The 27,797-nt window shown below is 41.5% G+C and overlaps 1 protein-coding gene across 1 annotated transcript in view; it reads right to left on the bottom strand.

The window, feature by feature from the left end:
• Positions 1-27,797, bottom strand: part of cecr2 (CECR2 histone acetyl-lysine reader) — a 45,578-nt gene that overhangs the window by 15,985 nt on the left and 1,796 nt on the right. The window contains exons 2-7 of the mRNA XM_042495992.2: positions 8,531-8,625; positions 4,788-4,971; positions 3,806-3,933; positions 3,487-3,570; positions 2,929-2,996; positions 2,651-2,811 (exon numbers count right to left, since the gene is read on the bottom strand). Coding sequence (XP_042351926.2) covers positions 2,651-2,811; positions 2,929-2,996; positions 3,487-3,570; positions 3,806-3,933; positions 4,788-4,971; positions 8,531-8,625 — 720 coding nt within the window. The remainder of the gene's footprint in view (positions 1-2,650; positions 2,812-2,928; positions 2,997-3,486; positions 3,571-3,805; positions 3,934-4,787; positions 4,972-8,530; positions 8,626-27,797) is intronic.

Below are 27,797 nucleotides of genomic sequence, written 5' to 3'. Positions count from 1 at the left end.
TATAATCACACACTGGAGCAGCATGATGCCACCGTTGTTTGGTTCTGTGTAAAAATGCAAAGAGGTCACAAAGAAGGGATTTAGTAGTGGCCCTATAGTGCAGTCTCTGTGTCAAAAGGGCTCTGAAGTCTAACACGCTGTACTGCAATTTAATAAGTAAAACAAACAAGAAATAAAAAAAAAAGACTAAACACAGGAGTAAACTTACGAAACAGTCTCAAAAATGTTTCTCTATTGAGCACCACATACAAAAAACATGATGTATCCATCATCTGTCTGTTAACACCAGAGTGCTCTACAAATATTGTGCTACAAGAAAAGGTGCGGGAACAGAGTCCTTCTGAATGCCATAAGTATTGTAAGCATGAGCAGTATAGCTGAGTATACAGTTAATGAAGGATAAGATCCATCAACCGACCCTTTGTGGGAAGTGAGGTGACTGCCCGCTCGGCCAACATCAGTCAGCAGGATTCTTTTACTTCACTGCTGATGATGTTGGAGAAAGGCTTTAGTTTCTATATTAACAGTCAGAGCAGATAATATATCACTGGTGTGTTAAGAGCCTAACTTACAGACAGGTGGGATAAAGACAGTTGTAACATCCAATGACATGAATCAATTCCACAGAAAACTATAGAGATGAGTTAGAAGGAAAATTGTGTGGGTAGTGTTGTCTTTGACTCATACTTGCTGTGAACAGGGCATATCTCTATAATCTCCCCCTGAGGAACTTAACACACATTCCAAGAGGATGTGACAGACATATGAGCATGACCCAAGGTATGGCCAAGCCCCGTGAAGACTACAACACAACTTGTGCCCTCACGCTACCAAACTAGCATGAGAGCACAGCACTCCACAGTCAAGCTCAAGTTTAAAGCCTGAGGCAAACCTTATTACCAAGGTGGTGTGCAGAACTAAGGGCAAGCACAGACCGGCTTTCACCTCTCCTGCAGCTGGCCCAGCTAAAGCGTCCAAGATCATAAATGAAACTGGAGGAGGACGGTGATCTGTGTCAGAACATGAGAGCCCCTGAATGGAGACTAGGGAGATTACTCAATCTTTCAAAGTCCATTACTCAAGCTCCACTTGGTACACAAAGGGCCTCAAATTAACGTTAATTTAAAATTAATTAATGACTAGATTTACAGCTTTACGGTTGTATGTTTCAGCCAACCAGTCATATCGCAGTTTACATCCAAGCCTGTCCACATCATATAATATGTAGTTAAGACTTTGAAGAAATCTAATAAAAGGTATTAAGAATATTTTTTTGGCAAAGTGGAAGTTATCACAATATTGAATAATTTCCAGCAAGAAACATTCTGTCTTCACTTGTAAACTTTTTTTTTAAACACAGAGTAGAGAGCTCCTTCACATTGTGCAGCGAAATACTAGCAAAACCGATAAGCTTATCGTGGGCTACCGGAGGAACGAACGCAAACTTGTAGCAATGACAGTATAAAATGGTCAAACAGGGCTCCCACACATTTTCATGTACAAAATTTCAATACTTTTCCATGACTTTACAGGAACCCTTTTTTTCCCCTACTGGCAAATATGAGGGAAGAGACTGAACATATAGAAAAAGAAAGAAACCTCTGTGATGGAAAACAAACGTTACACATCAATGTGTATTTGAGTTAAGTTACCTCGACAGCTTCAGAAAATAAATATGACATTACACAAAACATATCATGACTTTTCCAATTTTTTTGATGATTTTTTAAAGACTTTTCCAGGCCTGGAAAATGTGATTGTGAAATTAGATGACTTTTCCAGGTTTTCCATGAATGTGGGAACCCTGTTCAAATGTGGATGTTGCTGCAAAGAAGCTACAAAGTGGATGCTTTATGTATAGTTTCAAATTTGCAGCAGGGAGGCTCTATACAATCATGACAGTTTTTATACAGACTTATAAATCTTTCTAGACATAGAAAGATTACTGTCACCAAATAAGCATCAAACCAAATGTCTCCCCTTCTGTTCCTGAGTTTACAGCATTGTAGAAAGACAGGCTTTTGACCTTTTATATAAAATGTCATCACTTCATAATTTTATTCTTTTCGATATATATGTATGAAATTTTGTTCTAATTAGTGAGTGAATTCTTGCGTTATGGCCAAAAACACACAGTGACCTTTGACTCCTGAATTCTAATTAGTTCATCCTCTTAGATGTTTGTGCAAAACTTCCCTCAAGGCGTTTCTGGAGAGTATTCACGAGAATGATACAGACAGACAACCCAAAAACATCATGCTTCCGACCACGGCTGGCGCTTGCGGGTAGGCATAAAAAGGTTATTTTAAGAGGGGTTTCCAGTGATAACTGGAGGGCATCCAAGTTAAAATGAAGAGATTAAGTTAAAACAAGAATAGCTGAGGTTAAATCAGACTGATACAGCAATCACTACACTCAGTATATTGGCTGTTTGTGACAAACACTCCAGCAGTCAGATTAGAAATAGGAAGCAACATTTAAATTAGCATTTTAAATTGTTAACAGTGGCACATCTACGATGGCTGAAATTGCCATTTATGAGCTGGTATTCATTTATATTGCTCTGGGTGGAGCTGACAAACTCTACCACACTCCATCATGCACAGCTGGAATGGGGACTAAAAGAAGCAGTGTCGCTTTGGTGTCTGACCTTGTGCTCAATCATGCTGCTGATCTCAGGCAGGAAGTTCTGGCTGATGACACGGTAGAGGTGGCGGTCCTGTGGGGAGGTTTTGTCCTTGATGCTTTCTGCCAGACTGACCCACTGTTCCTCTGTATCACACACAAGGGACCAAGTGCCTCGCTTGTGGCCTGATTTTAGGGAAAATGTGTGGAGATAATTAAATCAGTAGAACTTGAGTAAAGCACAAATGCACACCGGGGGTTGACATGAAAATGTAATTGGTTAAATTGATGAGATGCTTTCACCTGTGCTGGGACGGACATCTTCCAGCCCATTTTCTGTCTTCACCTCAGTCCCATCACTTTCCACGTCACTGACAGGTAAATGACATTGGAGAATAATAGATACAAAATATTCAAAAAGAACAAAGATTAAAACTAGCTGAGGATGCAATTATAGTTTTTATCTAAGAGCATCTGGTCAAATTATGGTGACAGGGTATGTGGTCAAGGGATACTTAATTTATTATCTATTATCAGTGAGCTACAGGTCAGTCAACAACTGACTGAGAGTGAAGAGAGGGTGATAACACAAGCGTTCAAAATCTCAATCATGCTTAATTTTCCAGAACCTTGAGCAGAGCTTTTTCAACGTTCAGTTTTATACACAATGGTACAAACCGTCACAATCATCTACATCAAAGACCACGTGGCAAACAGCCACTGCGTCTGCTCTGACAGTTAAATGCATGTTCTCTTTTGAGAAATCCAGTACATCTGTGTAACACATGCTGAAGTGCACATGTGAGCATTTCTCTGCTAAACGCTATCGGCACTGATAACAAACAAAAATGTTTTTCTCACCTTAGCTGAGGGTCATCCAGTCTTTTCTTCTTCGGTGGTCTTCCCCTTTTCTTTTTCTCTGGTAATGTCAGCTCCGTAGTTTCACTGTCGGAAGAATATCACAAAGTATATAGCAATAGCAATTATAGCCTTCTAATCAGAGTAATTAGCAAAATGAGACCTCTATAATTAACCCTTAAAAAGTAGGGTCAAACTACTGCTGAAATTACATGCTTACCACATGCACAAGCTAACCACAGAAACCATGATCACTGACATAACATTCATTCTCAGTGTGCTGGACACAGAAGGAAGATACACATTGCCCAGTGTTATGTACCTGATCTTCTCCGATTTCCTCTTGAGCGGCTCTTCTTTGTACATACGAGTGCCGTAAAAGTACCAGTAGAGGGCTCCATTTCCATCCTGCCCCAGCGGTTCCACTCTCAGGCTGTCGGCCTCCAGTCCCTGATGGGGGGTGGGGAAATTACATTTCTTAAATCATGTATAGGACTGTGTTTTTGAATCATCACTGGATGATGTCATTCAGTCCTTTGAGCCCCCACGGCTGTGAATCACATGCAGACATGAAGCGCTTTGAGCATCTTTCTGAGTGCATTCATAAATTGAATCTGATAAATTATTTCAAAAACTCTTATCTCATGAGAACTATGTAAATTATGGTAAGAAAAGTGATGAAATGACACACAACATGGAGGTAAAACTGTCACGTTATTATTAGTTGCACCTTTGTTAATTCCAGGATATATGCTGAGCTGCTGTTATCTTTGGCAGGTGTATTTAAGAGCTACATCACTTGTAAATTCAGTTAGACTGCATTCTCTAACAAATGTGGGTGTAAATGTAAATCTTACAGCTCCTCTTCAGACCACAGTAACACAATCCAGTGTTATTTGATGATCAAAAGAATGATAATGTGTGGTGCTTTAAAATTCTCCAACCCGCTATGTATTGGAGGGTGCTAATGTACAAAAAATATTATGTTTTAAAATCAGGAAGCCTTATCGTCACAAATACAATCCATTAAAACAGCTACTACTGAAAGAGGTAATAACTAATTAAAGATGTAGCAGGCTTTTAATGTACTAACCATGAATGGGATACAATGCCCAATCTTATCTTCACTGGTGTTTTTGCGAAACCCTGTTCCCCAGTTTCAGCGCACACAAGCACATCAATATAAATTCATTCACAAATACTAAAACCTCAAACTGGAGTATAGTGCATAAAAACATTACTAAACTATGCAATTACAACAAATCTATCCTGATTGTTTTTAGCTGATCCTCATGAATATGTACCTTAAGCAGGTCAAAGACATCGGCAGCATCCAGGCGGTAGTCGCACAGCCGGTGCAGCAGCTCCACCTGAGTGCGGGGAGGGAGATTCTCAAAGGGACCCTCCCGAAGTGGGTTGGGCTTCCCTTCTTCCAGCTCCCACCGGTAGCTGATGATGTCGTCCAGGTAACTGCTAAATGCCTGGGGGCTAAAGGGCAGAGCAAAGGAACAGAAGCGAGACGGAGAGTGAGAGAGGCAGTTGCTATACGTTTTTCAAGACCACACAAAAGGCAGAGCTTACAATGCCATGAGACGTTTTCAACACCAGAACAAACATCTTAAAGTAAAAATCTTGGCAAGTTATTTGGGCATACATTTAACAATAGCAAAGTCAATAGAAACATTTGCCCTCTCTGGTGTAGCATTATATCATCGTATTAATCTTTTGGTGTTGTTGTCTCATTGTCATTGCGTGTCAGCATCTGTTCTACTGTCTTTACATAATCTGCACAATTAGCCATTCTGGTGCAAAATCGTTTTTATTCCCCCCACCTAAGATGTTTTTATTTTATTTCTACTGCAGTATTAAGCATTGTGATGGAGTAGTGCCTCACTTTCTGTGAGGATCTTTCATCTCTTATGTCATTCCTACGTGTGACTTGTTTCTCGTGGTTTCAAATTGGATTACAACAGTACATTAAGTCCATTTTAATTCAAGCCTCTGAAATATTTCATTCATGTTTGTTAGATTTATTGACTGCTGTGATTTAATTACATAATTATGTTTTAACTACAAATGAAAATGCACTTACTATAACAAATAATGAAAAGAAACCCAGACAGAGGGTGTTTTTGGTCCACTGAGATCTGTCAATGTGGATAAATGCAACCAATTCAATTGCAAATGCTGTGTGCTCGTTGTAAAGCCAACACACCATATCTCAATATCAACTAGCGTCCTTTTGTAACACGCAGCTTAGGACACAAACAAAGTTCAAACCACCTTAGTGGCTGGTGAGACAGAGGAGGTGGGGCAGGGGGAAAAAAGACCTGTTTCTTTGAATGGGAGTGGGGTTGTATCTCTGGTAAATAACTGTTGGTTCCGGTTCAGGTCTTGCCGATTAATCTGTACCTTTCAGTTCCAACTCAGATGAACAGAACAAGGGCTCAGGGCAGGCGTGAGCATCTATGCAACGGCGCAGAGAAAGAGGGACAGAAAAAAATGGCTTATCTTGAAAGAGCAGTGTGCACTTTTCACACAGCTGCAGCCCACCCCCCCAGCTCCCCACCCTTCTCCTCCTCACTGCCCCATCTCTCTCCTGCTTTCTGTCCCTCGTACTCCCTAACGTCCTCCCTCCCTCCTTTCCCCCGCTCCGGTAGAGCGTTTAACACGTGCGGATGAAAAGGGCAGCTCTGTGAAAGGCCAGTGCTGAGCAGCCACCCCCAGGATGCCAGCGCCTGTCCAGTCCAATAAAGCAGGTTGTCCTCCTGTTACCGGTTGCCTGGGTGGAAAAACTGGATCATTCCTGCCTCCCTGCTTATCACTTCACTGGTACCACTATGCTACTGTCTAATGATGGGCTGGAGAAGGAGGTGAATGAAAGGGGAAGTCCCAGGAGAGATAAAACATATTTGTGGCTTTGAATAAAAACCTCTACTACTCACTTTCTCCCATCATTTGATTACAGTGGAGACAAAAGTTTCAGTGGTTCTGCTGTTTTTCTGTAGTGCTATATTAACAGTGTGATTTCACCACAGATTTTAAGTCACCTTATGGTGAGTAAATTCTGACCCCTTAGTGAGTCATGCTGCTGGTGACTCAGACTTTCTCAGAAGGCTCTAAGGTGCTATGACTAACTTGAAGTAAATGGAAATACTTCTTTTATCTTGACAGCTACATATCAAACTGAAAAACGTGCAATGATTATTTTCCGCTGTGTCTTTGATGTTTTGTGTAAAAATTGCAGGAGTTGCATTCACTGTTCTAGTTCTGGCAAAGTTCAGCGTCTAGACCTAAGTTTGTAAAACAAAATTCAACAATACAAGTCAGTTCAGGTTTATACCTGCTTTAAATACACAGTAGAACGCATCCTCTTGTACCATATTCCTTTGCCCTTACTCCTTCAGAGTGCATGATTACCAGTAAACCCTTGTTAGCAAAATTCACTCTTTTTTAAAAGCACTCTAAAAAGCCAGAATATTTTTGTCATATATTTGCTTACATATTATTTCACCAAATATTTTAGATTATTTTTTTTTTCAGTGGTCATCATTTAAACTATTTTATTTAAGATAAGTTCTTATATGGCTGCTCGTGCTTGAAAACATTTATAACTTAAGCTTCACTTGTTAAATAAAACAAAGACTTTTTTGTAGAGAATTTCAGTTTTTCTAGTTCTCTAATTAAGGCATTAATGACTCTTCTGCTATGCAAATCAAAACAAAGGGGTCATATTAATATTATATAGTTAAATTTCACACTATTTCTAGCCCTTTTGGAGAGACCAATAAATGCTTGAATCCATTTTTGCCTACTTACCGTTGATATGCATCAATCTTCCTCACTGCATTACAATCATACTATGACCAAAAACTTGGATATATATAGACTGAATTGTGAACTTCGCATACACCTTCTCTGCTAGACTTAAGTGTCTTTGCAAGTGGTCAGCTGTCACAGTTTCATTATTATCTGTTCCTGTGTTTCCAGTTTACTACATCTTCTCCATTAGGCCCTGACACACCAAGCCAATGGTTGGCTGTCAGTCAATTGACCCCCGACAGCCCTTGATCAGCCAATTCAGCAAGTTGAATTGGCGTCAGAGAAGGCAGAGCTTGTCAGTGAATACCATCACTCTTGACTGGCAGTTAAGCTCAGTGCACGTAAAGAGAAATGGAAGTCAGGAAAGTTAACGCATCAGTAATAACAACTGTAGTCCTTGAGGTGTGTTCAAGTGCATCTTTTTGGCTGAGACACAAGCAAGGCAAGGTGGCACATCAACTGGCTTTATCTCTGTCAGTTTGGTGCGTCTGAGCTTTTAGGCCTTGACTGAAAACTTCATTCATCAGCTGTGGATGCCAGTAAATTTTAAAAAAGATCTTAATAGAATACTTCACCCACAAAATGACCATTTATTTATCAAATACTCACCACATGCTGCCTTGAATATGGGAAAAAATTTTACTTCCATAACTCCACTGTGAACGAAAATCCGAAAAGGCGAACAAATGGGGATGAGGTTTCAAAAGAGTAAAAACTTTATTTGTTTACAAACTCTCACACAACTCGAGCAATATAATCCAAGTCTCATTTATCATATGCATTTTTGCTAAAACAACACGATTTTAACATGCATATTTGTACTCTGCTCAACTGGAGCTTAGACATACCCACACAGATGCTAAGGTGTGCTCAGGGAGCATTGCCAATTGGAGGAAGTGTGTTTGGGGGTACTGAGTATACTACTGCACAGAGGAGACAAGGGTACAAGTTGCACAAGTGTTTGCAAACTGATGTTTAGATGTAGTTTTTCTGTTAGAAATGGTCCCCATTTACTTCAATCCATGAAGAAGGTTTGCCTTTTTTGGATCCTCCGTTCACAGTGGAGGCATGCAAGATAACTGTTTACTTGACAAATTCAAGGTAACACACAGTAAATAACTGATTTAAAAAACTGTCATTTTGCAGGTGAAGTATTCTTTTAAGCTGCAGTGACATTAGTTTTAACAGCCTTGGTCAATATAGCAGGTCTTCATTCTATACATACGTGATGTCATTTCGCTGGTAGCATCCCTGCAACAAACAAGCAATGAGGTCCCCAAGGAAGTCCAAGTCCTGCTCTGACAGGGCTTTCTCCAGCTCCTGGATGAACACAACAAACAAGACGGTACAGTTAGTGAACGGGTAAAGAACTCTGCAAGTACTTTTACTAAACAGGCCAGAGATACAAGAAATACAAATTACATCCAGATATAACATATTACAAAATGTTGCCACAGCTCAGCTGCACAATGATGGAACCAGAGGACTTTCAACAGATAACTTTCAATAAGGCCAAAGCATTATGAAAAACACAGGTGATTTTTGATGTAGCAACAATTGTTAGTAACTATGTGAGATAAATGAGGTAATAACTTAGTTGTGAGATGATGCATCAAAAGAAAAAAACGGATAAGACATAAGTGAGTTCTCAGCATACGGGGTTGACAGAGTTGGTATCAGTGTAAGGTAAGCTGGCAGAGGCAGGCAGCAGGAGGGATGGCTGGAATTCGCAACCTGTCTTATTAGGGCTTCTTGGTTTGCCAGTGGTTGTTTGGCTGGAGCCGAGGTTCAAGTTCAGCCATGACCCCTCTCCTGCCTGGCATTGTGTTTCAGCCATTGAGGTTTTATGAAGCGGCAGTAACCGGCAGAGCAAACTCTAAAAGACCTGAAAGCACCAAGGAGAGATGGGAGGCAGCAGGGGCCCAGAACTGCAACACAGCCATGCCCCCTCCTCTACTTTGCTGCCCAACCAAAGCACAGCACCCCACACAGCTTCCCAGCATGCAATGCTCTCCCCAATGATACCCAAAAGCTCTGGAGTAGAACAGGAGGGGAGAGACAGAGGGAACAGGGGGCTGAGAGGGCAGAAATGCAAATGCAAAGTGCTCCGTCAGCCAAGTGTCCATTTCACTTACAGCCCCCTTTCGCAGGATGCAAACAAGCCTCTTCAGCCTGAAGCTCAACAGTCGCTCTTCAGAAAAAGAACATGACTGCCTGCCGGTGACCACTCCCCTCCTAATCCGTGCTCTCACGCTAGCAACAGATCTTTTTCTCTGTGTCACCCTTCCTGTCTCTCATAGGCATTCATACAAGTACTACTGCAGGTTCAAGAGGTAAAAAATGTTCCAAAATTATCTCAAGGACAAGGAGCCATGCTTAATTATTGTTCGCTCACTCATCTCTGCTCGGTCTGCCTCTCTCTAAAGGAACCTAGTTGAGCTTAGGGGTCGCCAAAGGTCAGCGTACACACCTCCCGGCCATGGAGAACGACGGAAGCCAGGAGCCAACAAGTCAGCGTGATGAAAAACAGAGGAGGAGGGGACAGACAGAAGGGAGGTTGAAAAAAAAGAAGTTGAAAAACAGGATAAGATGAATGCTTCTGCCAAGGTCTAAAGTCACTGTGTCTGTCTGTAGTTTCTACAGAAACATGGAGAAACAAGGAGAGTGAGTTTGATGACAGGAGATAAAAATCAGCTTTACCTCGTCATGACTCAAAGAAGGGTTCGTTAGGTTTTATGAGCACATTCTAATGACACTTTTAAAGTCAACAGATCAACATGCTGAGTATATATGTATTATAAGGATAATTCAACAGCAAAACATAAGCAGGAGGATGTTGGTGAGTGAACGTGAGAGTGAGACCAGGCCAAGATGATAGTTTAAGTCTTAGGTAGAAGACATCTCGCATTTTCTCATCCAGTTCCTGTCTTGCCATTGTAACTGTCATGTCCTGCCAAACTGTAAAGCCATGTTCGGTGCTGCTCAGCATGATGATCTTCTGTAGTTTAATTTTGCTGCTTGTTAGGAGCTTCCTTTTTAAGACACATAAAAGTTTCAAAGTTTCTCTGAGTGGGGTATTTACTGACGTACTTAATGCTGTAGAACAAAACATGATAGTTTCAAGTTTCAAGCATCTCACCAAAAACACATTCAAAAAACCCACTGACTTTTAGACCAGGGAACCGGAGGTGGGCTTTAGGACTTGTTCCTAGGGCACTGTGTTGAGCAGTTTCCTTGTTTGGTTGGTATACAAAAACTTTAGTGATAAGTATAAGTACATTTAGCCTACATCAAGGGAGGCAGAGCTTTGACAACAAAGAGACTGATTAAACAGTTGCTCAAGAAAGCGCATGTGTCGAGACTTGTTCACATGTGTGAACGTTATCCAGCTGCAGAGCTATATCATAACCATAAGCTCTGATCATTAAAGGATAGAAAGATAGTAAGTGTACACACACATGTGCATATGATGCTGAGAGATCCTGTGTCACGCTCCCTTCCCACTTCCTGGTCCCCTAACAGGCAGCCTCTGGGCCAGAGAGAGCCCATCCATCAGAGACACACTGCACTTTGATCACACTTTGCTAAAGCTGGGGGCCAGGGCCGGGGGACCAGTTGAGTACAGCACAGCAGAGAGGAGGGCTTGTTACAGCCTCTGGATTATCACCACCCTGCTCCACCTTTGAAGTGCCACACTGCATCTCAGATGGCAGACGGAAGGGGAATTAATGTGGTGTGCGTGCCCTTTTCTTCAGCCATCCATCCTGCCGGCCAATCCCTCTGTGGCCAGGTGCTAACAAACGCTCATCGTGATGAAGGGCCACGACGAGGGACACTTCGCTGCAGCTGGACATGTCCTATGGGAACCTTTCCCCTCTATCGACACATACATACAACAAGTGGTGGCAAAACTATTGCACACGCAACGCACAACCTTTGGCAAACATACTCAACAACAGACATAAAACCAGTGGTGGAAGTACATTTACTCAAGTACTGTACTTAAGTAGAATTTTGAGGTACTTGTGCTTGAGTATTTTCTTTTCATGTCACTTTATACTTTTACTGCACTACATTTCAGAGGGAAATATTGTACTTTTTTACTTCACTACATTTATCTGAATGCTTTGGTTATTTTACAGATAAGGATTCTTACATTAAAAAAAAAAAAATACGAAGAGTGTATAAAATATGATGTTTTGTTAAAAAAATAACTACCTCACAGTTTATACAAGTACAGCTTCAATGATTAATCAATCAGTTGATTGACAGCAAATTAATTGCTCACTATTTTGATAAACATTTAAGTCTTTTTTTTCTTCTTTTGTAATTTTGAGGTTTTGGGGTGTTTTAATTCTATACTTATTTATACATTTGGGGTTTTTTGGGAGGTGTTTTTAATAGTTTTTAAATAATTTTGAGTTTTGGGGGCAACCTGCTCATCAGGCAGAGTGTGTGCCCCATATGCCTGAGGCTTATGGGGCACTCCTGTCTCAGGCCTCTCCTGTCTCACTTCAGCTGTCCTATAAGTAAAGGGAGAAAATAATAATTGTAATAATTTTGAGTTTTTGGGGTGTGTTTTGTTTTCTTAAATATTTCTAATACTTTTAAGTTTTTAGGATGCTTTTAGTAGTTGTAGCAGTAGCAAAGTAGAGCTTAAACATAACAATAACTATGTCTTTTTAAATAAAAAAAAAACCAAACAGACAAAAAACACATTACTGTGGATTGTTTTTTTGCATTTGATAATTTTACTTTTAATACTTTAAGTACGTTTTTCTGAATATACTTACTTACTTTTACCTTACTTACAAGTACCATTTGCAATGCAGGACTTTAACTCGTAATAAGGTTTTTTATTATATGGTATTAGTTACTTTACTTAAGTAAAGGATCTGAATAATTATTCCACCACTGCATAAAACAAACTTTTACCGACATTTATTCATACACGTGCCCCAACACAATAAACACAGAGCAGTACTTTGGTCGCTTCACATTATTAATCAATGGGACTCAAAAATAAGAAATACATAAGCTATAAAGAGTTAAAATCAAAGCGCTAAACTGTTGGATTTATCACTACACTACTGCAGTGAACAAAACAGGCTATTCACATTCACACATGGGGACAAAGATTTAAGGGAGAGTCAAGCCTTGTCAAAAGGTGTGTCATCACCACAGCCCCTCTGCAGGCCAGGCTTGCTATCAACAATTTACCCTGAAGGTATTTGCTACTTCTCTCACCCAACTCCCCTGCTGTTTCTCTCTCTGCTTCTATCGCTGGCTTAACCTCTTATTCCTCTCTTCCACACCATTTTCCTCCCCCTGTGTTACTGCCCGGTGTCTACGAGGGCCTCTGAGGCATTCTATTATTCCCCTGACACCCTTGCTCCACTCTCCACCCTACTCTTTCTCCTCTCTCTGTATTCCTTATCTCTCCTCTGCCTCCACACATTGTCCCCACACCGGCCAGTTGCTAGCTCCACTCTCACTGAGGACAGTGCAGACTCCTGATTGGCAGTGATTCTCCCAAAATCATTAATTGGCAAAAGCAGCACAAAGCAGCATTTAGACAGATCTCGACTCAAAACAACTATTTGAAGCGCTGTCTCACCCGTCCATCTTTTTTAACAGAATGGCAAACAGTGTGAGAAGTAACACCTATGGCGTCAACACAGCTTGCCGCTTGTCCTGCTCTCATTCTCACAAGGACCTGTCAGACCTAATGTACCTTCACTAACATTAACAGATTAAAATACCAGAATTGTTGCTATATGGATAGCATCTTCAAAGCAAAATCAATTGAAGTTGCAAAATTAAATGATTTTCAGTTTTTGTGATCTGCTCTGGTGCCTCTTACATGTCGAGATGGGGAAGTGCTCATGAGAATCACTATTAGTAATCGACTTTCCTTAACGTTGTGCTATGCAGGATTTTCCTAAAAAAAACTATGTTTAGACTTATACAAAGGCAATCGCTCTCAGTCATCACTAATGACCCACTAGAAGTGTGTGGTGGTGTATTTATCTGCAGCGACTCTGCTCTCTGTGTGTTTTTTCTTATTTTCTTCTTAATTTGCTGCATTCACAATGTTCCTGACCACAGCGTGAAGGTGAGTTCAGTACTTAATAAAAGGCAGCAACCAGGTGCTGACTATAAGCAGCAGGCATCCAAGAGGAAGCTGCAAAAGTCATTAACATAGCGCTGAAAAACATTAATGTACCAAATGAGAGTGAATCTGGATTGGGGTTCACTATGACTTTTACTGGCTACTGTTTACTAACAGTAACTGACAATTCCTGCATAGTATACCTGTAAGTGCCCTTCTTATTATCTAGGTTGCATTATCTATCCAGCAATATAGAGTACAGATATTTATGTGTGTATGATTTAATGCTGTGGGCTAGTCATAAATGGAAGTAGACCACAACAAATTGCATCCCATAAAGACGATGGAAACCTGGACTTGTGCTGATTCCCCTACAATCCACTTAACAAAGTAAATTACATGCATGTAGTTTGTCAAAGTCCAGTAGGCTTGGAGCTGTCAAAGGGGTTTGACAATGTAAGTTGTAGACCTGCTCCGATTTCCTCAATCTTGCAGAAAATCTGCAATGCAGTCTTTGAGCACATGTTATGATTCAAAGACAAAGCTACAGGTTCCACTTTATTGTGGGATGTCAGAATCAGCATAACAACCACATAACAACCCACTGTCCAACAGCGCAGGAGTTGACCTCCAGCTGGAGAGCTCTCCATAATCCCACTCTCCTCTTTGGATGCTCTGCCGTTGTACCATGTTTTTAAAAACATGTTAGACTTCTCTGCCCTTTCTAGAGCTCTCGCTCACATATGGAACACCTCATAATGTGTTCTTGCACGTAATTCAGCACTGTGACTTGTGTTACACCTGGATGGGATGACACATCAGAGAAAACAGAGTAAAAGGACTGTGACATTCACTTTTGCTTAAGAGGTATGAAAATTACAACTATCAGATTGCACTGCGCTGCAGCAAACCTATTAACACTCCCAGCAAAACTCTGACGAATTACATGTTTTGTAAAATCTGGTGGTGTTTCACTGACACATACTACCCACACTGTTATGATGCATAGCTGGTCAAAAATCAGTATCCCTATCACAGACTCCCTATACACAGAGAAAAGGGAAGAATGAGGGGAGAGAAACAGAAAAAGGGCAGAAAAAGCAAGAGTAGGAGTGAGCTTTTATGTTACTTAGCACAGATCCAGTGTAATTCTGTGTGAATTTATGGTTTGCCAGTGAAATGTATGAAACTTTGTTGCAGACTCTCTACAAAAGGTGACAACCAAAGATTAACCTGTGACAGCTGTCTCCAAAGAGACATGGGTTGAACGAGCATTACTGCATCGTATACGCACATCTGCTGTATGAAAAGGGTTTAATGATGCCAAGCAAAATATGAACCTCCACAAGGAGGACAAAACCCTTGGTCTCTGTTTGACATGAGAAGTAGGACGGTAAATGTCAAGAGACATGAGGCATCAATCAACTGAGAACAGGAGAGGAGCAGACTTTTTATAAGGAAGAAGACATCAAGGCTAAACTGACTTCAAGGCAGAACACACCATCTGCATTTGCAGATAAAAGTGAAATGTGGTTTTCTCAGTGGACACCAATGGCCCCATCATGTGTCCTATTCATATCTGCAAAGAGAGAAAGATAAAATGCGGGTATGTGTCTGGCCAATGCATGCAGCGAGAGAGAGAGAGAAAGAGAGAGACAGGGTTGTGATAAGCTGTGCAGCAGCATGTATCAGCGGTTCCAAGGTTGTGGCAGATCCACAGAGCCTGTAGTATCAGGGGGTTGGCCTCTCTGGCTACCCTCACAGCAGATACTTTCCATGCCACTGCCGTTAACAGCTCCTCCGGGGTCTATATCACCAACAGTTGGAGGACGTGTGCACAGCACGCTGAGGGGGAAGGGAGGCCTGTTTGTTGTGTGAAGGCCCCTCTCTTCCTCTCCTTGCTTCTTTCTTTATTTCTTCCTCCCCCCACTCCCCTCCCACTTTTATCTCCCACATGGCTCCTCCAGGAGCCATCATCTGACAACACCCTCCACCCCCACACATAACCACCTCCTGCCACATGACAGACATGCACACGCAGCCATAACACCACAGGAAAACGCCCTCGCATCCTCAGGATGTTGCGCTCATCTGATCATCAGAGAAAAGAATCAACATCTTTGAGTTGCTGCCAGATGCATCTCACTGATGCATCAAAACAAGAACTTGTTGGCTGACAGTCTTGATTTACAACATGTCTATTTGAGCCAGAGTGAAAAGTTGTGTCCTCCACACCTGTCTTAACTAGCATTTTGACACATTCAAACAACTAGAGCCTTCAGGCAAGGACACCATTTGTATATGAAAATATGTGAACAGGAAGAGTGACTACAGGTTGGTCTAAATGAGCTGCACTACCTCTTTGGAACAGTGACAAACACTAAATATAGCTCATGCGCTGCACAACAGTAAGGTCAGTTTCAACTTTCAGCTTAGTTTTATTATAGTGTGTCAGGGCCAGGTGGGACAGGTGGCTGTGCTGTATGAAGGGTTAGTGGAGTAGAGGCTGTGTATGGGGGTTGAGGGATGGATGGTGGACAGATCCTTCCTGAGACAGATGGAGACCCTTTGCCTTGGCCTTGCTCGTATGCTATGTGGGTGAAGATCATTAAGCACAGGAGATGGGAGGCCACCCAGTGTAGCCCAGCGCCTCTCATACTTCCACTGTGAGCTCTGAGGAAACCATATCATCAGCTTCCTTATATAAAATGGAGCTTCCTGCTCCAGCTTACATCCCAGTGGTCCCATTTGCTGACTGCATAAACATGCACCTGCGTATACGTGCACATACACACACAAACAGATCGTTCAAATTCAGCCTGCTGGCCCTAAGGAGAAAAAAATAGTCCGTGACCAGTGTGGTTTTAGACGGCGGTGGGAGGAGTCTTGAAATGAAGAGAACAACATGAAGGAGATGGCTGCAGCCTTGGAGTTAACACATGAAGACATGAGGAGGAACTGCTATTTGACAGGAGGGGAAAAGTAGCCTTCTGAGAAAATGTTTAAATCCAACATGTTAGGTGGCACACTGAGAATAGCGCGTCTTTCCGAGATGCAAGTTAAACTTTAAAGGGTACTGATCAGTGGCAAAGACACCTAAATATGTTGGACAAACAGGTGGTGCAGGGGCAGTAACATCTCAGAGTTGGGCTACATCTACATGAACAGGTTTTGTTTGAAAAGCAGCATTTTAAAAGTGTTTCAGAAATAATATCCATCCATACTAACATGCCTGAAAACACATGAGCATTCACATACACTGGGCATGTGCATACCAGTGTAAACAGGAAGCAGATTGTCTACTACTTGTCTGAAATAGAGTCAAAAAGTGGCCAAGGAGGCAAAAACATAGATTAGGAATCACTGCAAAGTAAATATGGTGACACATCTTGACTGATACGACCCAACAAAGAGGCAAACATGAGTGTTTCTGCCATTATTTCTTAAATGTCTCCATCCAGACTAAAATACAATCCCCTAGTTTTCAAACTAAAACAGGGTCAGTAGCGTTTTCAAAAGTCTCTGTTGTAGGTATTAAAAATCCTATAGTAGTTTGGATGCTGGAAGTTAATGTAGCAAAAGTTGTGCGTTTTCAAAACAACAGCGTATGAGTGTGGATGTAGCCCAAACACACCTGTGTCTTGACCAAAGAGTCGCGCCCGAAGATACAGCGAAGACTGTAACCAGTAGCCAACTAGCTTGTACGCTCTGTGCCTATGTGAAAGGGAATATAGGCGGCTATAGTCAGTATTTGGAGGGGAAAAGGGAAACTGGAAGGCCAACGGGACTGAATTAAAATGGATCAGTAAGCACATTAACAACACAACTTGATGGTGAAAGAACAAAGGACAACCTCCACGGTGCAGGCTTTGATAGACAGTCTACTAATGTATGAAAAATGAGCAGCAGCTCAGCCCTAAGCACACAGTGTTCATTCTCTAAAGACCAATCAACGGACTGCAGCGTTTCTAGCTCCACCGTTTAGTACCAGATCTGTGTGCCAGGTACCACGAACACAGGGGTGACCAAAAATGAGAACGGTTCCAAAAGGTACGACAAGTATCATCCTAGACTTTTCACAATTGAAACGCAAAAAATGTGTACAGACCGAACTGAATTGTACTAACCTGTTGGCTGAAACACCCCGTAGAAAAAAGCAGGGTCAGCAAGCAGAAGAAGTTTAACCACCGTGATACTTTAGCTGGTAAGACGCTGCATCGGGCTGGTGAAATATCTGTAGGCACACAGTCATTGTATTTTGCTTTGTAACATGAACACCTTTTTCTACTCTTTACCTTGTGATCGTCATGACTAAAGCTAAAATAGCTGCCTCCGTGATAATTTTCTAGACATGTCCCTTTTCAAATGTCCAACTATACTTGTAAAACCAGATTGTTTTTTATTGTCTCACCAACATGCTCCATAAACAAAGGGCTTTTTTTCAGTCTGAATCACTATTTAATTTGAATGACACCCTTCCATAGAAGAAACAGCGGTGTCAGTGTAGTGGGGTCCATCAGAAGTGAAACCTAGCTCAACCTTTGCTGGAACACAATGCAACATCATCCAGTAAGGCACTGCATTCCTGCATTGCATTTCATTGTGTCACCAGTAACCAAAACAACACTGGGCTGTATTTTGGTCTGAACACCCACTCACTCATTATATTTCCAAATCACAGTGTATTTGGTCCGACAGTAACAGATCAGGAACAGCTTACATATTTTAGCACTAGTTAATATTTTGAAAACAAAGAAATACATTGAGGTTGACAACACTCAAAGTGTGCCAACTAGAACTATTTATTTCAGCCTGTGGCCTTCTGCGATTCATGTAGTCAGCCAAGTGTGTGCCAGTCTGCACCCCACTACAGCTTCACAGATCCACACCCCTCCTGTGTGTCCCCTTGTGCCAATTCTCAGATAAATCTCTAGTCAGCATCGCTATAGGAACAAACTTCTCAAAGCTCCCTCCCTTTGCATCATACACTTTTTTTTGCCCTCTCGCTTTCCAACCGGTACAGCAACAAGTTCCAGAATAAATCTCTCTCTTTATTACCTCGTCTCACTGTGGTGTTGCATCACACACACAATAAAGCAAACCAACACATAACAAAGCACTGTTGTAAAAACGCGTTAACCAGTGACTCCAGTAAGTTTTCCAGGGCTCCCACTGGATAAGACCTGGTTTGGTTAAGTTCTCATCACTCGGCTTCTCTCTGTCCCCTCATCTTTGCTTCACAGCCAGACGCAACAGCACAGAGTGAGAAAGCAACACTGGAGGGATGCCGCCCCAGACTGGAGACAGAGAGAGGGAACCATGGGGAGCTGCAACAATGGAGCTGACTGAAACAAACCCCGGTGTATGTGCCCCTCTACCTCCCCCTCTGTGCACACACTCCCCATGTGAAACCATCTGATGCATGTACTGCTGCTCTCACTTGTCAATCACAACTGGGGGAGGGGCAGCAGCCTCTTGCAAAGCACCCCCCCCTCACACTGCATGCAAGGGAGGGTGTTAAAAAAGACATGCAAAAAGGTTCTTGATCTTCAAGGGGTACTTACAGAGTGTGGAAAAGTTTTGAAGGCTTTATGTGTAGCCTGATCTGGAAAGTGTCAGAGGTTGGTCTCTCTGAGGCCGTAAGAAGGGCTGAGCTGGGGATGTGTCAGTGGGTGGGACAGAGGGAAAGAAAGGGAGAGGGATGAGGGATGAGCAACGAGTGCAGATCTGGGATGAGAATGAATCATTGTTGTTGTGTGGGGGGGCTATAATCTCCACCCTGGAATTGACAAAGGAGGTAGAACAGCCCAAGGTTGAAGATTAGCATATTATCATTGATTTAAGTCACCAACTACTTATCCCTGAAACACCACAAAAATCACTTAATTTCCAACGTCTGCTTTAGGGATGTCCCAATCATGTATTTCTTCCCCCTGATCCCGATCTGAGTCATTTGATATTGAGTATCTGCCGATATCAACTCCAGATCAAATACTTGTTTTTATCTGGATAATACAGCTGCAAAGTGTACACACCAAGTACTTTAGAATTATTAAAATGAATCTGGTGCATATGGTTGACAGTTTAATAGCTACGCAATGCAGTGCAAGAGAAAATGTCTGCATCCAAACACTTCGTTTTATTTTTACAAAATAACAAAGTTAACGAACTAAAACTATTTTATATGGCTTTTATCACAATTCCACTTGGTGCTGCATTTTTTGGGGGGTGGTTTAACAAAATATTATGGTCAACAGTTATAATGTGTCTTTAAAAATTGCTGTCATATCCACTAAGTATAGCATTGTAATAAAAGTACAGAACACTATTAATAATGAATATATCACAATTCCACTTCAAAGTAGAGTAATAGCTGAACTTAACATTCCCATTCATAACAAATACAATTTGGTATCAAACTGTATCAGTTTCTTCTTAATGGAGTAGCAACGTTACAATACAACCTGAATATCATGCTTTCCGTTAATGACACCTGTGTGATGGCAGACGTAAACAAAGGATCAGGTGGGGTGCGTGCTCAAAATAACAAATCCCGGTCAATTAAAAAAATGCATTGATCAGGCCAGATAACGATCCTTCTGAACAGACTGGGACATCCCTACTCTGCTTGCTTCTGTGAATGATATTCTGCCACACATCTTCAACACAACCGTCCTTGGCCATTACATCAAAGTCCCCTAATAGGGGCCAGACTGGCAGCACATATTAACTGACTGCTCTCTGCAGTAATAATCCACAAAAAACGGGAATCAGCAAGAGTGTGTGTCTGTCTGAAGTTGGGCCATGATGGAGCAACGCTTAAGCCTTGATCCTATTCCCCCCGTTAATCCATTTGCTTTCTAGACAACAGAAACAAGGACGTGCTTACAGGCTGCCTGCCCTTGCTTATTTACCAGATCTAATAGGACTAAACCTTCTTTTACAATCAGACTGGGGGCTTTACAAAAATAGGAGCCCCCATCCCAGAAGGGCTGCAGCAGCAGCAGCTAGCACCCAGTCAGAGAGGAGAGCCTCCATCCTCCAGGGGGAAGGGAAAGAAAGAATCACCATCTGGGGTTTAGTCATGGTGATGCCAGGGGCTGGGGCTCAGGGACAGGGAGGCTGCTGGGGCTCAAATAGGGGATGGGGCAGAGGGACTGCTAATGGGCATGCAGTAGTGGGACAAGTGATGGCAATGAGGATGACACTTAGGGAGAGGTAGACAGAGAGGTTAGTCCTTGAACATGCCAAACACATGACTGGAGGGGAGAGGGGTTGATGCAGATGAAGCTGGGTGACAGGAGTTTGGCAGCTAATGATTAGTGAGAAGGTATTTCTTGATCCATCAACAGAAGCAGAGACAAGAATAAAAGCTTACTGTGATCTTCAGGGCTCCGCATGCCGAAACAGGTGTTTTTTAATCACTCTGGCTCTGATTAGACATCTAATCAGGCTGAAGCTTTGTGATGTCACCATGTTCATAGCAATGATTAAGGTGTTAATTGTTCAACCCTGACAGGTGCAAACAAACCACGAGAGTGAGTTAACTTTCAATCAAGGGCAATACACAAAAAACAGTCTCAAGAGCTGTAATCAGGCAACATGAGTGAAAGCACCTTTATGGGATGACTACAGCCCCTTTTAAACAGCCTGTTTAAGGCAGGTATGTTGCAATTTTATTCCACTAAAGTCTCATTCCCACTGACTTTTTAGTGCAATTGGAATGCGTACAATCGGCATCCACACCCAGGTCAAATGACTCTGCAGAAGACATGGGTATTTACCACCTCCAGCTGTGATCTGCATTAATGGGAACACAACACTCAGATGACAGTCTTCACTGAGTTTGAACATGAGACTGAATAAGTAAGAGATATCTAAAGAGAAGGAACCACCGTAAAGTTTTTCGCAGACTTCTGTCCATGCTGTCTACTGCTTACCTTTTCTCATGATGTTACACGGACACACCAAAACAAAAATACAAACATCCACACAAAAGACATGCTGTACTGCTGCAGAGCTGTGTAAGCTCTGCTCTACTGGCAATGGGAAAGCAGTCAATAGCCTATTTTAGCAGGTTTACCGGTGTTTGAAAAAACAGCATGCATGTGTTCATTTGTAATGGCCCTTACAAGTACAAACACAGAATGGGGAGACATTGTAGTTGTTCCACCTTTGAGTTGTCATTAGTTGTTTTTGACAATAAACATCCCGTAGGCTTCAAGCCGTTTTAGTTACTCTGTGAACTTTATCTGGGAAGTTTTTGTTGATGTTTTTGTCATTTTATTATTGTTTTTATTTTCAAGATTAGTAACTGCCAATTTGAGATGCTGCCATTTCAGTAAATACTGCTTCCTGGTCTCAAATTTAACTTTGGGATGGGAACTTAACAACACTGTAAGTGCCCCTTAGGAGCTTTCAGTGTTAGCAGCAGTGTGAGGCTATAGTTGGGCACAGTGGTGCTTTAAGCTGAATGCTAAGCCAACATGCTAACATGCTTACAATGACATGCTGTTGATGTAAAATGTTTAACATAATTACCATCGCATTTCCGTGTGCTGATTAACAACATACACAAAGTAGCTGAGACTGATGGTGACGCTTTGAGTTTTCAGGTATTAGTCAGTATTAAAGGTCATCACCACAATCACTAGGATACATTCTCTTAGAACCATGACAGACAACAAAATGTGCCATTCTATCAAGTACATACAATATTTTGCAGGTTAAGCTCTTCACCCCGCTATCAACTGGCTAAAAAATTTAGAGGATCACCTTTGTCATTAGGATTCCATGCAATAGTTGCTGGGATATTTCAGACTGGATTAAAACTGTGGACAAAAGGACAGATACTTCTATCAAAACTGCCATCCTTAGAGCCATGTCACATGAGGAAATAAAAAGCTGTACCCCCGTTTTATGCCTGTTTGCCTCAAAGAGTCCTCTCATGCCAGAATAAAAAGAGTAAATTCAGTGATTTACCTGAATTGCTAGGTGTCTCTTCATCTCTCTTCATTTCTTGACCCAAACAATGATGGTGATGGCTCTCATTAGCAGATTAAATCTTGGTATGGGACAAGGAATATTAAAACTCAAAAGATCTCTGGGCTGCTGGCTGGTTCATTCGGCACACTACTGTGTAATTTCTGATTTTCCTATTATTGTTCTTGCCAGTTTAAAAGTACAAACTAACAAATGCCAGTCAGATGATTGTACAAGGGGACTTTCACACCAACAACTGCACACTATGACAAACTGCAAAGAACTATGGTGGTAGTTTGTAGAGAGAAGTAGGGAAATACAAACCTCAATTCCAGTTTGAAGGATAAGAAATTCCCCATGTCGCTTAGCTCATCATTAGTTCCACAATATGAACATAGAGAGGAGGCCAATATAAGTCAGTGTTCACAACATATGACAGGCAGTTGATGAAGATATATGGAATTAATTCACAATGATGTGCCAAACAGGCTGGCAGCAGAGCACGGAGTGGGAAGATGACAGGGACGGAGGTCCTTGGCATGAAGGACTATGTCTGGCAACGAAGGGCACATCATAGAGGATCCAGCTACAGGGGCCTGCAGCGCCTGTTGGCTGTGAGATTTTAGGCATCATTTCACAGACACATAGCCGAGAAATTAAACATACGCCACAGAGACAAAAAGCCAGGCAAAGAGGACAGGCATGTTGACCCTGGGCCTCCTTCCTCCAGATCACTCTTTCACTCTTTCACACTAATGCACTTTCACTTCCTCATCCACTCCCTCTCCATCTCTAGGACACTTTTCTCCACTTCCCCTCTTTCCCCTTCCCTCCCACTCATTCTTTCTCCATCTCCTCTCCATCTCACCCACTCAACTCTCATCTACACACACACACACAAACACACACACACACACACACACACACACACACACACACACACACACACACACACACACACACACACACACACACAAACACACACACTGCTTTCCCAACTCACTGCCTGCAGGCAGAGGAAAGTGGAAACCAGCGACAGTGAAGTGTATCAGCCAAGGAACAATGTGCAATGGGCTGTTTTGTAAGGCTAGCCAAGGAGATTGGGGGAGTCTCCATTATCACTGACCAGCACCGTAGAAAGAAAAGAGCTGCCCCAACATCACCACAGCAGCACTGTCTGACTCGCTCACTGAGTTTATCAATATCCACCTTGGTAGCAGTTTCAAAAGGTACAAAACATTGTGTCTCAAATGTGCCTATTCATTAAAAAGTCTCCATAACAAGAAAAAGAAACAGGTGTTTTGGTGACATCAATACAGTTGACATTTAGTCAGTTGCCTCGGCTATCCGGAGTTCTTCATACTTATTACATTTCAGCTTGCACAGAACAAAAAAGATCCCTAAAAGCCCCAAAACATACTCTATTTCACTAGTTGTTAAAAGAGCTTTATGTGACATGATTCAGAACGTAAACATAACAGTTACCGCTAATATCGGGACGCAGTGGTTGCCAAAGCATAGCACTAAAGCTCTAATTTCCTTCTTGGTTGACAAAATCCCTTTTAACAATTCAATATTTGTTATTCTGCCTTATTGTTCTCTATTAAAGGCACAATCACTGAATTGAGGGGACAAAGTTGTCTTGCCTTTAAGCTGGCAGTGGAGGTAGTAACAGCACTGAATCCATGTCTCTGTCAAAGTGACAGCCGGCAGGACAGGATCTTAGATCAGGTGCGACGTTTTGATGACACGTATGGAGATTTAAAAAGCAGTTCCTAGAAGTCAGCAGCTAACTCAAAGAGAAAAAAGCAGCCGAAAAATGTCCACAAATTGGGAAAATGATGAGATTTGGAAACTCCTTACCATTCTAAGCAGAAAATGAGATCAGCCGCTGAATAACAGAGATGATAAATTATTGATATTGCCATGTTATGCCATTGTTATTGTGTATAAAGCGTTGCTAACACGCACGTTACATGTCACATTAGAGGCTGACGCTGTTGTGCCTCATGTCACATCCATCACGCCTCTTTTGCTTCTGGGATGCCAGCATGGGGTCTAAAATCACACACTGGGGTGGCATGATGCTGCCACTGTTTAGTTCTGTGTAGAAGTGCAAAGGAGGTGTAAGGAAGGGACTTTGTTACGTCCCTATATTGCAATCTCTATGTAAAAGCGGACATGGTTGGCTCTGTCAGCACAGTCTGTTCCCATTGTTAGCAGTGTTTCTAAAGCTAGCACCACTCTAGCCATCAGCTCAGCAACCTCCATGTTGAGAACCATGTGCAGGCAATCCCGCTTCAGACTCTGAATCATAAATATGCTTTCAATGTTGTTACTAATGTGATGAAATAGGCAACAAGACCCCAGTGTGGTCACTCTAAACAATTGAGCTCCACAACAAATTAATGGTGTGAAGTATGCAGCCCCACACTCTTATTACTCCTCTCCCACAGATGATACCAGAGGGCAACACCAGAATAAACGTCTAACCAGGATATACATAGAAATACTGTGGCATGCAGAGCTGCGTGGTTCCCTCAGCAGCTACAGTGCTGACCCATGTTGTCTACTACACAGAGTAGTGTGGCAAGAACTGACACAGGACAACCACAACCAATATAAGAGGCAATGTCCACAAAGAAGGACTGATAGTATGTCAGAGACTGTTGACACTGAAGCCCACAGAGTGAAATCACTCGACACCCCCCACTCTGTCATGACCAATGACAGCTACTTCCTGCCCCCTCCCCTGTCCCCTTTTCCACCGCTGATTCTTGGGTATTTCACCCTATACATACAGAGATAGGATTGCAGCTGGACCTGACTGACATTACCCAACTATTCTTACATAGGCACAGCAAAAATCACCTATGGAGGAACTTCAAGATGAAAGACTGTCAGGAGACAAATTTATATTGATTGACTGTTACATACTAGTAGCTCTTCAATTTTCGTCAACCTCAGCTATGCAGGTCACGGCAAAGGTAAAGGTAACTGAGAGTGAGTCAGCCTTAAGTGCTACGCTTACGACAGTGCCCGGGCCAGCTCGTCTTGTTGCTGGTATGTGGCATTAAGCAAAACAAACATGTCTGCCTGACAGTTTTCTCTTATTTCTACAAACACAAAGCCCTCAGAAAGTGAATGTGTTGAATCCAAATGTTTTAATTCTGGAACAAATTATCGTTGGCTACTGTTCTACTTTACTCTAGTGCCCGAAGTATGTGTGAATATTTGAGTTTGTAAAGCCACAGAGCGACATTAACTGGACTAATAGGACATGACTACGTGACAGGACTATGTGAGCGATATCTGAATGGCGTCATATCTTAAGTGCAATAATGTGTGCAGAGTTTCCAGGTATCGGCAGAGTGGAAGACGGAGGGTTGGACCAAGGTGGTTAGCATGACCTTATCTTTTTGTAGAAGACAACATACTCTTTTTCTCACAGACAGAGGGGAAAGGCACTGCCCCCTTTTTGATTATAAGGCATCATTCGGAAAGTTACCCATCTACCTAGCTTCTCTTTAAAAAATCAAACCTATTTCTCATCACACATGCTCACAGGAATTTTTATCCCTTGAAAATCATCAGATCAGCACTGAGCTTTGCAGATTAGCTATTAGTTTTGCAACAAATAAATGGAACAAGTTACATGAGGTACTGAATCAGACCGGTTTGTGCCAGTAGATCATTTTAAGTGTATGCTAAATAATATGGTTATAGTACAGTGCTCCAGCTTTGGTTAATTTACAGACATGATAGTTTTCATCATTTTTATTTTCAACATTTTATTGTTGTTTTTTCTGTTGATGGTGTTATGTATCCTTCAATAATGGGAGACGTGTTTGCCATTTAACTTTTTCATCTTATTTTTTGCTGTTTCTATTTATAAGTTTTGACACATATTGCTACGAATTATTTGTTTTTATGGAATTTATCGTATTATTGCGATTGCTATCATATGTTATACATGCTTTTAGCCCACTAATGTGATTTCAGGGCATTGCTGTTAAAGAGCTTAATGCTGAGTACATTCTCCCTGCATAGACGATGGTTTGATAATGATGATGATTTCACCTGCAAGGGGAGTACAATTATTTGGTTATTTTTATACATTAAAATTATAATTTTCTGACACAACACCTACCCAAAAGCCCACTTTACGCACCAAATGGTGCGCACAGGTGTAAAAGCAGAGCTCCAGGGACAATCTTGTCTGACTGACAGATCATATGGTCATCTCAGGTGCAAAACATCCCTATGGCAGTCCAATACAACACGTCATCATTTCACTTAAGTTGACAAACATACTCGGATGTATAGGAATATTTTTTAAAAATCAAAGCAAGAAAAAAAAAATAGTAGAATTTACATGACAATTTTCAGAATGTGCCAGTTTATTCTGAACAAATTGGCTACCCAGGGCTATAATGCTGATTGGGTTCTTATTGTAATTATTACAAGAATAAAAATCTCCGTCCATGTAGACATAACTATCGAAATTGATTTAACCTTCCACTCACCCGTAACACAAAGCATAACAGAATTTAAGACACTGGACTTGTACATGCAAACCCTGCTTTGTTCAACACAGAAATACTGCACTAAGAGACATAGGAAATCAAGCAAAAGAAAAGAAATCTTCTTTTATATATTGATGAGCCACTCAGCACACACCAAGACAGAGTTTGTTAAAGCTGACACCATATGCTTTAGTTAGTGAGAATTTGTTTCTGACACAACAGTCACTTCATGCACAATTTTGTAATAAAATATCACTATTTTTGCCAAGTGATGCAAATGAATAGCAGTGATACCAAAATCAAGGTCTATGTTTTGAGAATCAAACATTCACCATGTAGTTTTCCTTTTTTTTTCTTTCAAGTTTGCTCTTTCACACAGAAATGCGGTGGTCCATCTAGATTAATTATAATGATGTTTTGCTTACTTAAAAGAAGTATTGTATCCAAATATTTAGTAGATTTCACACACTCATGCTCACCAAAAAAGTCACCTTTCAAGCCTATACGTTAGAATATGAAATTCAAATTATAGATTTTGGATCCAAGAATGTCATAGACATTTTGATATCATTCATAATTAAACCATGTCCAAATAGAGAAATGCCAAAAATCACTCAGTGATTAAGACTTGCTTTTGAAACCACAAATATGCAACAAGGTGAGATAAACTCTGAAATAAATGCTCTACTTCTTGTTTTCCCACCAAAAATAGTTGAATCAAAGACCTAAAGCAGTAACATCGAATAGCATCGAACTATTATTATAACTGCAGATCATAATACTGAGAACCCGAGGAGTTGTGACCTTGAACACTTGTGTATCTGATTGAGATGTCAAAGTATACGACTACTGCATCAATCTCAATATTTCCT

Source organism: Plectropomus leopardus, chromosome 7 (genome assembly GCF_026936395.1).
Source record: "Plectropomus leopardus strain MGB_pleo_1.0 chromosome 7, ASM2693639v1, whole genome shotgun sequence".
Classification (NCBI taxonomy): domain Eukaryota; kingdom Metazoa; phylum Chordata; class Actinopteri; order Perciformes; family Serranidae; genus Plectropomus; species Plectropomus leopardus.
This window is presented reverse-complemented; position numbering and strand designations above follow the sequence as displayed.